At 48.3% G+C, this 12,668-nt stretch overlaps 1 protein-coding gene across 1 annotated transcript in view; it reads right to left on the reverse strand.

The window, feature by feature from the left end:
• Positions 1 to 9,687, reverse strand: part of EIF2B3 (eukaryotic translation initiation factor 2B subunit gamma) — a 101,822-nt gene extending 92,135 nt beyond the window's left edge. Inside the window, exons 1-3 of the mRNA XM_068952941.1 lie at positions 9,503 to 9,687; positions 9,130 to 9,278; positions 6,340 to 6,479 (exon numbers count right to left, since the gene is read on the reverse strand). Coding sequence (XP_068809042.1) covers positions 6,340 to 6,479; positions 9,130 to 9,277 — 288 coding nt within the window. The 5' untranslated portion in view covers position 9,278; positions 9,503 to 9,687. The remainder of the gene's footprint in view (positions 1 to 6,339; positions 6,480 to 9,129; positions 9,279 to 9,502) is intronic.
• Between the last annotated feature and the right edge of the window lie 2,981 nt (positions 9,688 to 12,668).

Here is a 12,668-nt window from a genome sequence, read left to right on the forward strand (position 1 = left end):
GGTCTGGTAAAATTTGGCGCTAAAACAAAATGGTCAAATATTAGAGAGGCCTAAGTTTCACAGGAACTCATTTGTAAGTTACAATGACTTTTTTCTTTTTTGGTCAGCAATAAACTACAACCCACAAAAAATTCTGCAGCAGCTTGATGAATGGTACAAGTAGGCCACAGAAACACAGTTTTGAAAGAGGTCTCCCGAGTCAGAGCTTAGCCTCTTGCCATTGCAAGTATCAAATTACTTAGTTTATTAAAAAAAAAATTTTCACTCCAGTTTAAAATTGGGGGATTTTTTGTCTTGATTACTCCTTCTGGAAGACTGCTTCACAACCCTGTTCTCCTCCGATGCATGGAAACCTTCTTGTAATTTTCACCGTTTTTTCAGAGCAAATTTAAAACCATATTTCTTCTGCCATTATATTTAAACCCTGAACACCTTATCTCCTTTCCCAGTGCTTGTTGCCCTTTCCCAAAATACTGAGAGCAAGTACATTTCTTCGATTTATTTATATGGCAAAAATCAAACTCATAATGTTCCAGCAGCCCTTCTTTGCATCTGTTCCGGTTTGAATTCACCTTTTTTGAATATGCATTTCAGTTCCAGATCTGTAGAGTATTCCAGGAAAAAAATCTTGCCCACTGCCTTGAACAGCAGCATTATTAACTTCTCATCTCCATCAAAATATACTTTACCTGATGTATTCTAGTCTTGTGTTTACATTTTTACACTCAGTCACCCTGCATTCATCTAATACATTCTGAGACTCTAATTTACTATTGGGCTCCCAGCTTACGGTAGAATTTCTTGTTATTAATCCCCAACATTGGGAGTTCTGTATTACCAAGGTCTTGACACTGTTACTGCGCAATAACATGGCAGGCCATGGCACATATATTTTGCATACCAATCCTGTGAATCATCTGAAGGAGATCTCCTAAACTGTGAGACAAGTCCCTCAAGAATGGTGGTAGAAGCCAAACAGCTGAAGACAAAACTAGACTGAAGAAGTCAGAAACATACAGGAGAGAAGGAACCTACAAAAGCCTTGACAGACATATTAGAAGGCTTACAGCACAACTTGAAAAAAGTGTACTAACACCAGCTGTAGAGGAAAAGCCTTCCTAAGTAAGCTAGAGGATTACATTACATAAGATTTCAAGAGACATCAAAAGACGTCAACATTTTAAGAGGCAGTTTACTGCCCACAATTATGAAAAAATTCACCACTGAAAGATAAGCTGCCTACAAAACAAGACTGCATCACCATCTACCACTCGCTGCAGAAAGTGCTTGCACCTTTTCTCTTGCTGAAAAGCATATCAGGTATCAACACTGAAACTGTGAGGACTCTTACTAATTTCCCTGTTTCTTAAATTCGAGTCATCTGACTGCTCCAGCCACTTCAGTCCTTGTTTTTGGTTTTCTTTGGGAAGCAGGAGATAGTTACTGAGGAGAAACCAATTTTATGATTTAGACAGAAGGAAAAAAAAAATTAGAAGCCCTTTCCTCACTTCTCTCAGCAGCTGGCAGGGTTTAGATGCTAAAAAGAGAGACATAGAAGTTTTAGAAAAGTTATACTTAAGCACCTGCTGTCACACCTGTAACATCACTCATGGCTTAAAGCAGTATGCTGAACAGTCACACTGTTCAACATGCGTCTAACACTAATCTCATTTAAAAACTCTTAATCTTGAATCGCCACATACTTTCACAATAAAGAAAGTGAGGAAAATTAAAGATAAGTTCATAGCAAGTCTGGGGTTTTCTCATTTTCTGTGGAGGTATTAAACTGTTCCTGCTCAGGGCTGGCTTAAGCCATCCCTACATCCAAATTGTTTTTCTACTTTGTCCCTAATGAAAGTTTACCTTCTAAGGAAATTGGCTCTTAGAAAAGCAGATTACTTCTTCTCCCTTACAAACTCTACAGGCACCTTGACAAAGCACGCAAAAGCTATGCGCTTCCCATGCCTGCAAAGCTTTAACAATTTGGAATTTAAGGATATAACTGCTTTATTTATTGCTTGTTATAATCTAAAGCTGCTTGGTTTGTAATAGCTCTTTGTTGTCTTTAAAAGTGTAGTGAAGGGTATTTTCCACTACTTTGCATAGCTTTTCAGAACCTGCCAGCGAGCAGAAGGCAGCCACTGTAGCGCCTCTTTTTGCATCCAGTGTCTTGCAAACTGCTGGATCCACACCTTCTTTCACTTCCATGCTGCAGGTATGGCAGCAGCTCAAGCACTGGCGTTTTCATTAAGTAAATCACTCCAGAATTACTCTGGTATAATTGCACATGGGAATGACCAAAAGAAAAATGGAAGTCAGAAGGCACAAAAATTGATGTTCCTGTAATGAATTTACTCAGCTATAAAGGTAGAACCTTCATCTTCCAAAAGACAAAAAAGTTCCTTTATATACTATCCTCTTGCCAAGACAAAGTAACCCATCTGGGACAGGCCAGCTCACTACAGTCTTCATGACCAAGGAAAGTCATCAGTCTTTCATCCAAATCTAGAGAGATGCAAGGCCAGTTTCCTTCTCTGTTTAACCTATTTAGGCTCTCCCATCAGCATAGATCATCGGGTGACAGAGACCTGTTAACGCCCCAATGGTGACAGAGCAGCATTTTCAACAAGAACAGTACTATAATAACACCAATTGCAAGTCTATATGGTCTGTGTTCTATAATATCTAACCCAATATATAATGAAAACAGAATTAAGCCTTCGTAGTTTCGCTGTTTTCATGTTTTGAAAAAACTATCCATTACTAGTTCTGCAAAAGATGGGTAGAAGACTAGGGTGTTAAAAGGTCAAAGGAATGACACTGCCAGTGACAGGGAAAGTATACCAAAAACATGAAGAGCGGACCTTAAAAGTCATATCCATGGAAACAAGTATATAGTACACAGACTGTATCAGTATCCCCAAATTGACAGCATTCTAGGAAACACTGGGATTGTAAACAGGAAAGCAATCAAAAGTTCAGATTGATATTTATCACAGTTCTTAAATTGTTTTCATACCTTTATATAAAAGGAAACATTTAGGAGTCATTATCCAACTAAAGTTTAATATTAACAGACAAATTCTTTATCAGTTTCCACTGAACATGCTGCAAAATGAGTTTTCAGTTACTTACACGCTGAGGACCATTTTAAAGTCATGCTCTAGCACACATTGAAAAAACACTTGTAGTTCAGGAACTGGACTGCAGCTCTACTACAGTTCTGTTTCAGCAGTTTCCACTTATAGCAATTTCAGCTTGTGTTTAATCTCCTATCCTGCTGGCCTTTTCGAGGTGGAGGAAGAGTACGTGACGTGCACACAGTAAAGACAGAAGATCTTGTGCATAAAGTCATGAGAGATGTGAGAAAGGCGTCCAATTTCTATTACTGCAACAGATCTTTTTAAGTGATCCTAGGTAGGTCACTTCATCTCTCTAAGCCTCAGTTCTCAGGCCAAGAGTTGCCAAGACAAACTTACTACTGGTGTTAGCTATTCAGACAACAGAATTTTAAGGTCAACCGCCCACCCACTAATAAGTCAATTAAACAACTACTGGCAAAGAACAGGCCGGTCTGACACCCAGGCCTAGGAAAGCACACAGCAGAACTTGCAGCACCAAGTTTTTTGCTGTTTGTTACTTCTCATTACAAAGAATTAAGCTTGGCACAAGATCTTTGTTGTGGGAAGGATCCAAGAAAAGGAAATACTCAAACTTGTAATGAGTATAAAACACCTAATGAAGCTGCTACCTTGTCAATCAGTTGTAGGCGAAGACAGCCAAAAATAACAGGAAGAGTTCCAGTAGAGCAAAGAGCACACATTTACTACATCAACTCTTGAAGTGAAGATGTCCAAAAAAAAGCCTGTGTGTGTAGAGTGGGCAAAGAGCAAACAGGAAACTTGAACAGGTTTCCTTTGCTCTCTTGCAACTTCTGAACAACCAGGAAACGCCGAGTCTGGTGGAGTCAGCTCTTGTTGCTATGAACAGAGATAGGCAGTCTTATCTGCCTAAAAAAGCTAGCATGAAAAAGTGATAAAACAAGTGAAAATCATCTTCTCTTAGCCCTTATAGGCTTTGCACACATGCATTCTTATACTACTACTGAATGCAACTCTGTAAACCTAATCTCAACATCTAATCTCTACAGCATCAAGTTTTATTGATAAAGGTGCAACACAGCAAAAAAGCCTGCTAAAGAAGGCATAGTGAACAGCAACGCTATGCGGGTGGAATCCCCTCAGTTAAATACAAGACGAAGCAGCAAGTCATGAGATGTTATGCTTTAGTTATGTTAGGACTTATGTTAGTCCAGTATCTATACACACTTCAAAATCTGTGATGAGCCATTCAGCTAGCCTTCAATATATTTCTTACAGTGCTTTTATAATCTTGGATTTACTCCATGGCACTTGCATTGCACACAGGCAAGCTGTCTATACCATGCCATGTTACCTCATTTTTACTGAGCATACTTGCTCTTCTGTCTGTGGGCAATTAACTCAATTTGCGACAAATAAAAGTTTCCAGCAACCAGTTAAAGCTCCTCATGAGGCTTTTGGCATGGGCTGCAAAAAGTCTGCCAGCAAACTATGGCCACAAACAGCAGCTGTTTTCACCAGGAAAATTCATTCTTCAGCAAGAACCCTCTCCCGCTATACCACAGATACAGCCACATACTGCAGCTTTTCATCTGCCCATGCTGTGTAGTTCTCTCACCTATATCCGTCAGCAGAGTGTATATCCTCTAAGAAGTATACCAATGGTATGCATTTACTAATGGAATGACTCCAAAATACACAGTGCAGCAATTTGCTGAAGAACTTAGTATAGGTGTGTTTCAAATAAGAGAGCACTATGTCCTCTTTGGCCAGACAAGCAAGACATAGAATAAAGAGGGCATAAACAATTGCTGACATTCATACATAGTTTCCTGAAAAGTTGTGTTTCCCAGTATTACCTCCCATCGTCTCTAAGCCATTTTTGGGAAAGTAAGCAAAAACCAACACTGTCTCTCCTCAGAAGAAATAGCCCATTTTCCACTCCATTTCTTGCCCTCACACTCTTCACTGTTATCCCTCAGGCCTCCTCTGCAAAGTTGCCTGAATTGCCAAAAAGAGATCTGCCCAGACAGCTGGACTTATCACTCTGATCAGGCAATAAAACTGTAAGACCACAGTCACAGTTTGCAGCACAGACAGCTGTTTCCTTACTGCATACACATATTTAAAAATAATACCAAATTGAGTTGTGACAGAGTGCAATTCTCCACATGACAGAAATCTTCAGTTAAGTTAAAATGTCATTTTGCTTCTACTCTTTATGCCATCTCCTTAATCTCTCTGAATTATGCCACTCTGCGCACTAATCCCTGGCCAAATAACTCTCTCGTTATACCATCCAGACACCCACATTTTCCTGCTAAGTCTCATCTTGTCTTGATTGGTGTTTTCCTCTCAGCAGTACACAGCCTGTTATCCTGCAGTGTATTACCTTCAAAAAGGATCTGAAGACAAAAGACACCTCAGGACATTAAATGGTCCATTGGTACTCTGTTGCAACCTTTATTTAAACAGACAATTTGGCTAAGATGACCTAAATAGACAGGAAATAAATCAGAAAGGTTATGTATGACAACCACAAAAACAAAATTCCACCCCTAATCTTGGCAAGAACTCCAAGCAGCATTTCAGCCTTACATGGGAGTATTCTTACTTGCATAGCTAGCAGTTAAAATTCAGTACAGTTACTAGAACAGCACCCAACTGTGAAAAGCAGCCCTTTATGAAATTTGGGGCACTATTAATCTAAGAGCTTACAATGTGACCAAGCCAAAGTGTAGCAAAAGCAAAAAAACTGAAGCATAGAGTAAGTTACTTGCCTAATGGCACAGGGAAGCCTGTCACGGGGCCAAAAACTGAATCTAATTTTCCTTACATATCTGTTTATTGCCTAAGCTAAGAGCAAAATGAACATTTGTGCAGAACTCTACTTTCCCAAGCACTAGCTGGACAACAGCTATCATACATCATACCAAAAACTGTATGAACAGATGCAACATTTTTATTAACCTGCCAGAAAGCTAACACTAAGCAGGCTAGTGCCAAGCCCCAGACCTGCTCCAGCCTTCCTAGCTGGAAATTCCAGTCATTTAGAATCCTTGTTTGATTTCCCCCAGTATGACCTACACTAAATTCAGATCTGAAGAGCAGGAAATTCAGTTACCTGCACTATTATCACATGGCAGAGCTCTTAAAGCATTAAAGCGTGAGGGGGAAAAAAAAAAAAAAGATTTTAAATAAACGTCTTCTGGTTAAGGTTAAAAAAAAGAGACATTACCTTAATTTTCTGGTGAATATGCCTCAGTGAGTCTGCTGTACCCATGTCCATGTTGTCACTGATACACACAAAGTCCAGCTTCATTTTTGTGTCCAGGTTTAACACTTTTTGAATCTCCTTCCTTGTAATTACAATGACCTCTGGGATAGAGGAAAGCAGGGCAAGATTAAGCAAAGATGCTATTGTATCATGATGAGTAAGACATGTTCACTTTCATTTATGAAGCCTGACGGAAGTGTCAAAAGGCTTGAGTCACGTAATTGGGTTCTACAGCAAGCTAAGCTCTCTTGGCAATTATAGGTCTTGCAAGAGAGATGCAAGTTCCTAGTGAAGATAAAAAACAATTTCTCCTTTTGGGGAGCATTTACTCAAAAGGATAGATGCTCTGGGGATGTAAAGCAACATAAGGGTTAGCAGGACAGAACAAAGATGTTTTCTACCGCTAGCAAGTGACCTCAAACTATGTCCTCAAAGAGTATGAATTGAGGAATGCCACCATGAGTCCCTGCATTCATGTCATTGACACTTTAGAGCTCTCTTTTGCCCACCCCAATCTTGTATGATTATCTGCAGGAAACATCATCAACCACAGCATTATATTGCTTAAATCACTTCCCAGCACCAGCTTGGGAAGGAAGTGGAGAACTTTGTGATCAACAGACCTATTCCATTTACAAAAGAAAAGAGGCAGATAATATTTGGAGTATGGTAATAACGATATGAAAATATATTTCCCAAAACAAAGAATATATGACAACAGAAGTTCTGCAGAGAAGAGATAAGAAAAGAGAACAGCAAGAAACCTTCTCCCCTGGCCTCAAAAGCTAGAGGAAAAAGTAAGAGTCAAACCTTAATTTACCTTGGGAAAAAAAACAAAATATCATAAACCTATGGTATTTTAGCAGAGAAAGAGAGCAAACAACATAGCCATCAGCCTAGAAACTCCTGCTATAAGCTGAAAATAAACTGAAATCAATCTGTACAGGTCAAAACTGAAGACATGCTGGATCTGTTAACAGAAAAAAGAGAGCAAACATGAGAACTGTGTGGCAGTTTGGTACGAGAGAGATGAGAGGTTCTTCCCCTCTCCCATATGGGATGCTAACTTCGATTCAAAACAGGCTGAAGAACCTACGCTAAGCGATAGAATAGCAACACCTTGAGTTGGGGAGAAAAGTAACTGATGGAGAAGGAATTCCCACCTTTCAGCATAAATTCAGCAAGATGGACAAAGGAGAGGCAAGGCACTTCCAAGGGGGACAAAAGGAAAAGAGCCAAACAGCCTGCAGTACACCTACTTGCTAACGTGGGCATGTATGAGGAACTAAGAGAAGGGAGCAAACGCCCATAATACCTAATAAAAATTATGATCCAATTGATACAACAGAAGAGCGGGGGAAGAACTCATGTCCTAGAGTATTAACATAGAAGCATACAGCTTGCTCAGGAGCCAGAAGTAAGAGAAGAGTAGGAAGGTGGTAGCTTACTTCCTGAAGATACATATACAAGCCCGCATGGTCCAAATTTTAGCAGGGGATGAACAAGCTGAAGGCTTCTGCACAACAGCCAAAAGAAAGATGACAGATCCAACCACAACATCACCTACTAGCAATCAAGAGCATCAAACAGAAAAGACTATATCTGGATAGCAAGAGAGAGTCATGTAAAGCACAGGCATGACTACAAAGAAGCTTTTAGCTACCCGTATATCCATATCACAAGATGAAAGTATGATCCTAAGGAAAAAGGAAAGGGACAACAGCTAAATAAAGAAAACTAACATTCAGAAAGCAGATGCCAATAAACAGACATCAAAAAACAATTACAAGTGAAAAAAATTCTTAAAGGTTTCTTAATGAAATAAAATTAAGCCCAACAGCTTAAGTTTACACTTTCTTCCATTCCTTCATACTCCTACAACAGAGAGAGACTGCCTAATATGGATAAAACACGAGATGGGCTTAACATCTTCAAAAAGAAGGAACGAAGCTGGCAGGAAAAAAGTCAAATTCTCAGGGTGGCATATAGAAGAACAGCACAGTCACAAAGGAACAACAAGAAAAAAAAATGGAGAAGCAGAAAGGCAAAACAAATAAAAACATGAAAAAATATGACATGAAAGGTACGAGGAAGAAGTTCTATAAGCTGCATGGGAAACACCACAGGAAGATTTGGTTTGTCACTCAAAAAGTAAAGAAAGCTCACAACAGAAAACGCCAGAGAACCTCACCATATACTAACTACTGTTTTAGTCCTCTAGGGAAACATGGCCCACAGAACAGCATTACAAGTCTACCAGGTCCCCCTGTCCTGTTCTGTACAGGATCCACCACCTGGCTCCATGCAGGAATAACAAAGGACTAAGCACCTCAAACACAGCAAGGAATACTGAATTTTAGGCCAGACTGGAACACAAACCAAGAGACATCCCAAGAGAGCTGACACACGTCTCATGCCATAACAATTCAGAGAATGAAACAAGGGAGCAATACTCAATTAACAACACTAGGAGACCCACCAAATTTGGTAAAAGTATACCTATGGAAAAAGCCTTGAGGGATGGGGGCAAAGGAAAGGCAGCCTAGCATTAAGGAAAAGCCATGACAAGGGCCAACAGCAGTCACAGCTCGCTCCAGGGTAGAGAGGGGAGCTGCAGCCAGGGCAACGGCCCTAGTCAGTAGGACAACAGTGACAAGACATCAGAACAAGGGGGGGGGGGGGGCAAAAGGCAGTGGTGGAGATGGCCGGGGCAAGCCTGTCCCCACCGCCCCCACCCCCGTCCCACTTCACCTTCGAAGCCGGCGCGCTCCAGCAGGTTGAGGGGGTACCAGAGCAGGGGCCGGTTGCCCACCGGCAGCAGCGGCTTCGGGATGCTGGAAGTCAGGTCTGTCATACGGGAACCGCCTCCCGCCGCCATCACTACGGCCTGGAACTCCATGCTGCAACGGGAGCACACGGGCAGGCCGCGCTCGCTCGCTCGCTCGCGGCCGGGCCGGGACCGGCGGGCTAAGACCGGCTAAGCTGGGCTAAGACCGGCTCGGCCTGGCCGAACCTGGGCGGCCGCCGCCGCCGATTTCCCGGAGGCGCGCGTCGCCTGCCCTCCCCCGCCGCGCCCCTCGCAGCCCGTGCGGCCGGGCCGCGCCGCCCCCCGCCCCACCGTTACCTCGGCCTCAGCCGCCACCGGCTCCCAGCGCCGCACTGACAGCACGGTAATGGCGGTGCCGGCGCGCACTGCGCACGCGCGAGAAAAGCCGAGCGGCTCGATCGCCCACGGCGGCAGTGGAGCGCCGATAGGATGGATCACCTTCCCCTGCCCCGTCTTACAGCAATGTGCGCCCTCCTGGCCAGGGCAGCGAGAGGAAAACCGAGGGAAGGAATCCCAGGCTGAGGAGCGCCGAGTCATGGATCCCCACCTGGCTGGGGGAGGGGGCTCGGCGGCACAGCGCCTCCCGGCGGCCGGGCGGGGGGCTGCAGGCAGGGGGCATTGCGGGGGGGGCAGTTTGCGGGGGGACGTTGCAGATAGGGCAGTTTGCGGGGGGGGGCATTGCAAGAGGGAAGTTGCAAGGGGCATTGCAGAGGGAACAGTTTGCAGGGGGTGTTGCCATGGGGGGGGGCATTTGCAGGGGTCTCTGGGGAATGTGCGCTCCCCAGCCACACAAGAGGGCTGGCCAACAGTGAGGCCACAGGGGATTTCAAGACTGGACTGAATAAACACAAGATGCATTGACAAATGGGGCAGGCCCAGGTAGCTCTGCCCCTCCGCAGCCCAGCTCAGCAACCTGTGCAAAGCACGGGGGTCTCGCATGGCTCCAGGAGCCAAAGCCCAAATCCCCCCCCCTCCCCACAGCAGGGTGGGCATTAAATGTGAGCCGGCTGCTTTGCAAGGGCAGGCGTCTGCGTAAAACATGTAAAACACAGCTGGAGGTTTGGCCACAGCAATCGCCTGGGCTGGGAGCTCGTGTCCCATCCCAGCCCACGAGGACACCGCAGACACGCTGTCCATGCCGGTGCCAGGCCCGTCCTCTTGTGCCGGGTGGCATCAGCACCCGAATCCCGGTGCAGACCCAACGCCAGCCCCTACAAGAGGGGACCCCAGGCCGGGAGGGAACGGGGCTGTCCCATGCACCCCATTCCTGCTGCAAAGCCCTGGGGGCCGGAGAGGGAGAGACACCTGGGGCCTGAGCTCGGGCTGCCGGGGCTCACGGTGCAAGCACGGCTTGGTGCCCGCGTGCGCACACGTGTCTGCACGGGGCCGCTGCCTGGCCGGGGGGGCCGGCGTCCCCTCGGCCTCCGGGGGGGGGCTGCAGGCGGGCGGGCGGGCGGCTCGCAGCCTCGCCAGGTGCGCGAGCGGGAAGCGCCGCGACGCCTCCCGCGCCGCAGCCTCCGCCAAACGGGCTCCGGCCCCAACCCGCCCGGCTGGCGCGGCGGCGCGGAGACAGCCTCACGCGTGCCATAAATCATCCCAAGCGCCGGCTCGATGCGGGGCCTCGTTTCTGAACGCCCCCGCGCCCGCGGGGAGCAGCTGCTGTTGCTACTGGCTCCCCATGAAAAGCGTCGTTAGCGTGGAAAGTGCCTCGGATGCGAGACGAGCCGTACCCAGAGCCTTGTTGTGTCTCCAGCCCCGGCAACGCGCGCGAGCCCCTTCGGGCGCAGCCGGGGCGCTGGGAGAGCCGTGCCCCGCGGCGGGGGGAGCCCGGGCGCAGCCTCGCCTTCCCCCCGAAACCCGGTTGGCTCGGGGAGCACGGCTGCGGGGCAAAGCTGGGGACCCCGAGTCCGGGAGGGGGCTGCGCACGCTTTCCAGAGCTGGCAGAGCTGCTACTGGACTTGGCGAGCTTTGGGTTTGCCCGCATCAGCTCGGGGCACGGCCATGGCAGGGGCAGACCCGGCTCTGCCTGCCCCGCTTCGCCTGGTTCGGCACCTACAGCTGTTTGCGGGATGCTCAGGGTGCCTCTCCCCCTGGCTTGGGGTGCCGGTAGCCACAGGAGGCCCAGCAATCGGGTGCCAACCCGCCTCTCCAGCCAGCGGCTCAGCACAAGGGTGAGGAAGAGGCTGCAGGAGGAAGCAGGGCACCGACAGCACTTTCTCAGGGCAAACAGGCCAGGCAGGGCTGCAGCCCGCATCCCGGGGCAGCTGGAGCCGGCAGGGCCAGCCCTGCCGCCGGGCTCGACTCCACAAGCCCTGCTCGCTCCGAGCATCCGCGGCTGGGCACGTCCCAGGGTACCCGTGGAGCCGGGGCACTCGCGCAGCGAACGCTTGGAGATGATGGGGAGCTGGCACACCTGCGGGCACAGGGTTTGGCCAGCCCTGCACAGCAAGGCACGTGGTTAACTGAGGGGCATGGAGATGGATGGGACCCCGCATCTCCCTGTCCTCCCCGCATCGCATTGCAGCCGGCCCCGGGATAGGACTGGTGCTGCTGATGCGCGAGGGGGTTTGGCACCAGCATGGAGAGCACCCATGGGTGCCGTGCAGCCCACTCAGTGGTGCGACAGTGCCACGTACCCCGGGGGAGATGCTGAGCCAAGATGCCGGCGCCTGGCTGCCCGCTGCGAGCGGCAGTAGGTCGGCAAACGTCGGCTCGCAGCACGCCAGGACGCGGCTGAGGGAACGGCCCTGCCGCCGGCCGGCGACGTGGGTGGGCGCAGGGGGAGCGCGGCAGAGCCTGGCTCCCGCCGTCGGGGGGGAGGAGAGGGAAGCGGCACAGCCGGGCGACGCTCGGCACAGAGACGGGAAACAGGGAAAAACACCAGGGGGAGGCGGGTGAAGCCCATTTTGGGAAATAGCTTGAATCACAGGTTAATTCGGACAGCCAGAAGCTCTGTGCAAGCCACCTCGGACTCAGCGCTCTGTAGCCCAGGCAGGGCAAAAGGTAGACGCATGGGGAGGAGAGGATGGGCATGGGGGTGCAGGACCGAGTGCGTGCGGTGCCAAGCACCCCGCATTCACCGCCTAATGTTTGCACAAGGAAGACGTCGGTGCAGGCAGGGTCAGGGCCGGTTTGGTGGTGGGGCTGAGCCCGCGGCAGACTGATTCAGCTCCTGCAGTGCCAGCGCTCACTGGTGCTCCCACGCTGCTCCGGAGCAGCCGGGCTGCGTGCGGCACCTGGTGGTCACCGGCCCCCAGGGTCTGGCCAGGCTCCACATGCACGCCGTGGGTGCAGGACCACAGGATGCACACCTTATGCAGGCACGCATCACTCGCCCTCCCGCAGCGCCGCTGCAGCACCCAGCACCCGGAGCTCTGCACCGGCCCCCCAGCTTGCCATGCCTCACGGAAAGTGCTGAATAAATATGCTCCAAGCCCGGCCCTCAAAAAACCATGGACTCAAA

Source organism: Struthio camelus, chromosome 8 (assembly GCF_040807025.1).
Source record: "Struthio camelus isolate bStrCam1 chromosome 8, bStrCam1.hap1, whole genome shotgun sequence".
Classification (NCBI taxonomy): domain Eukaryota; kingdom Metazoa; phylum Chordata; class Aves; order Struthioniformes; family Struthionidae; genus Struthio; species Struthio camelus.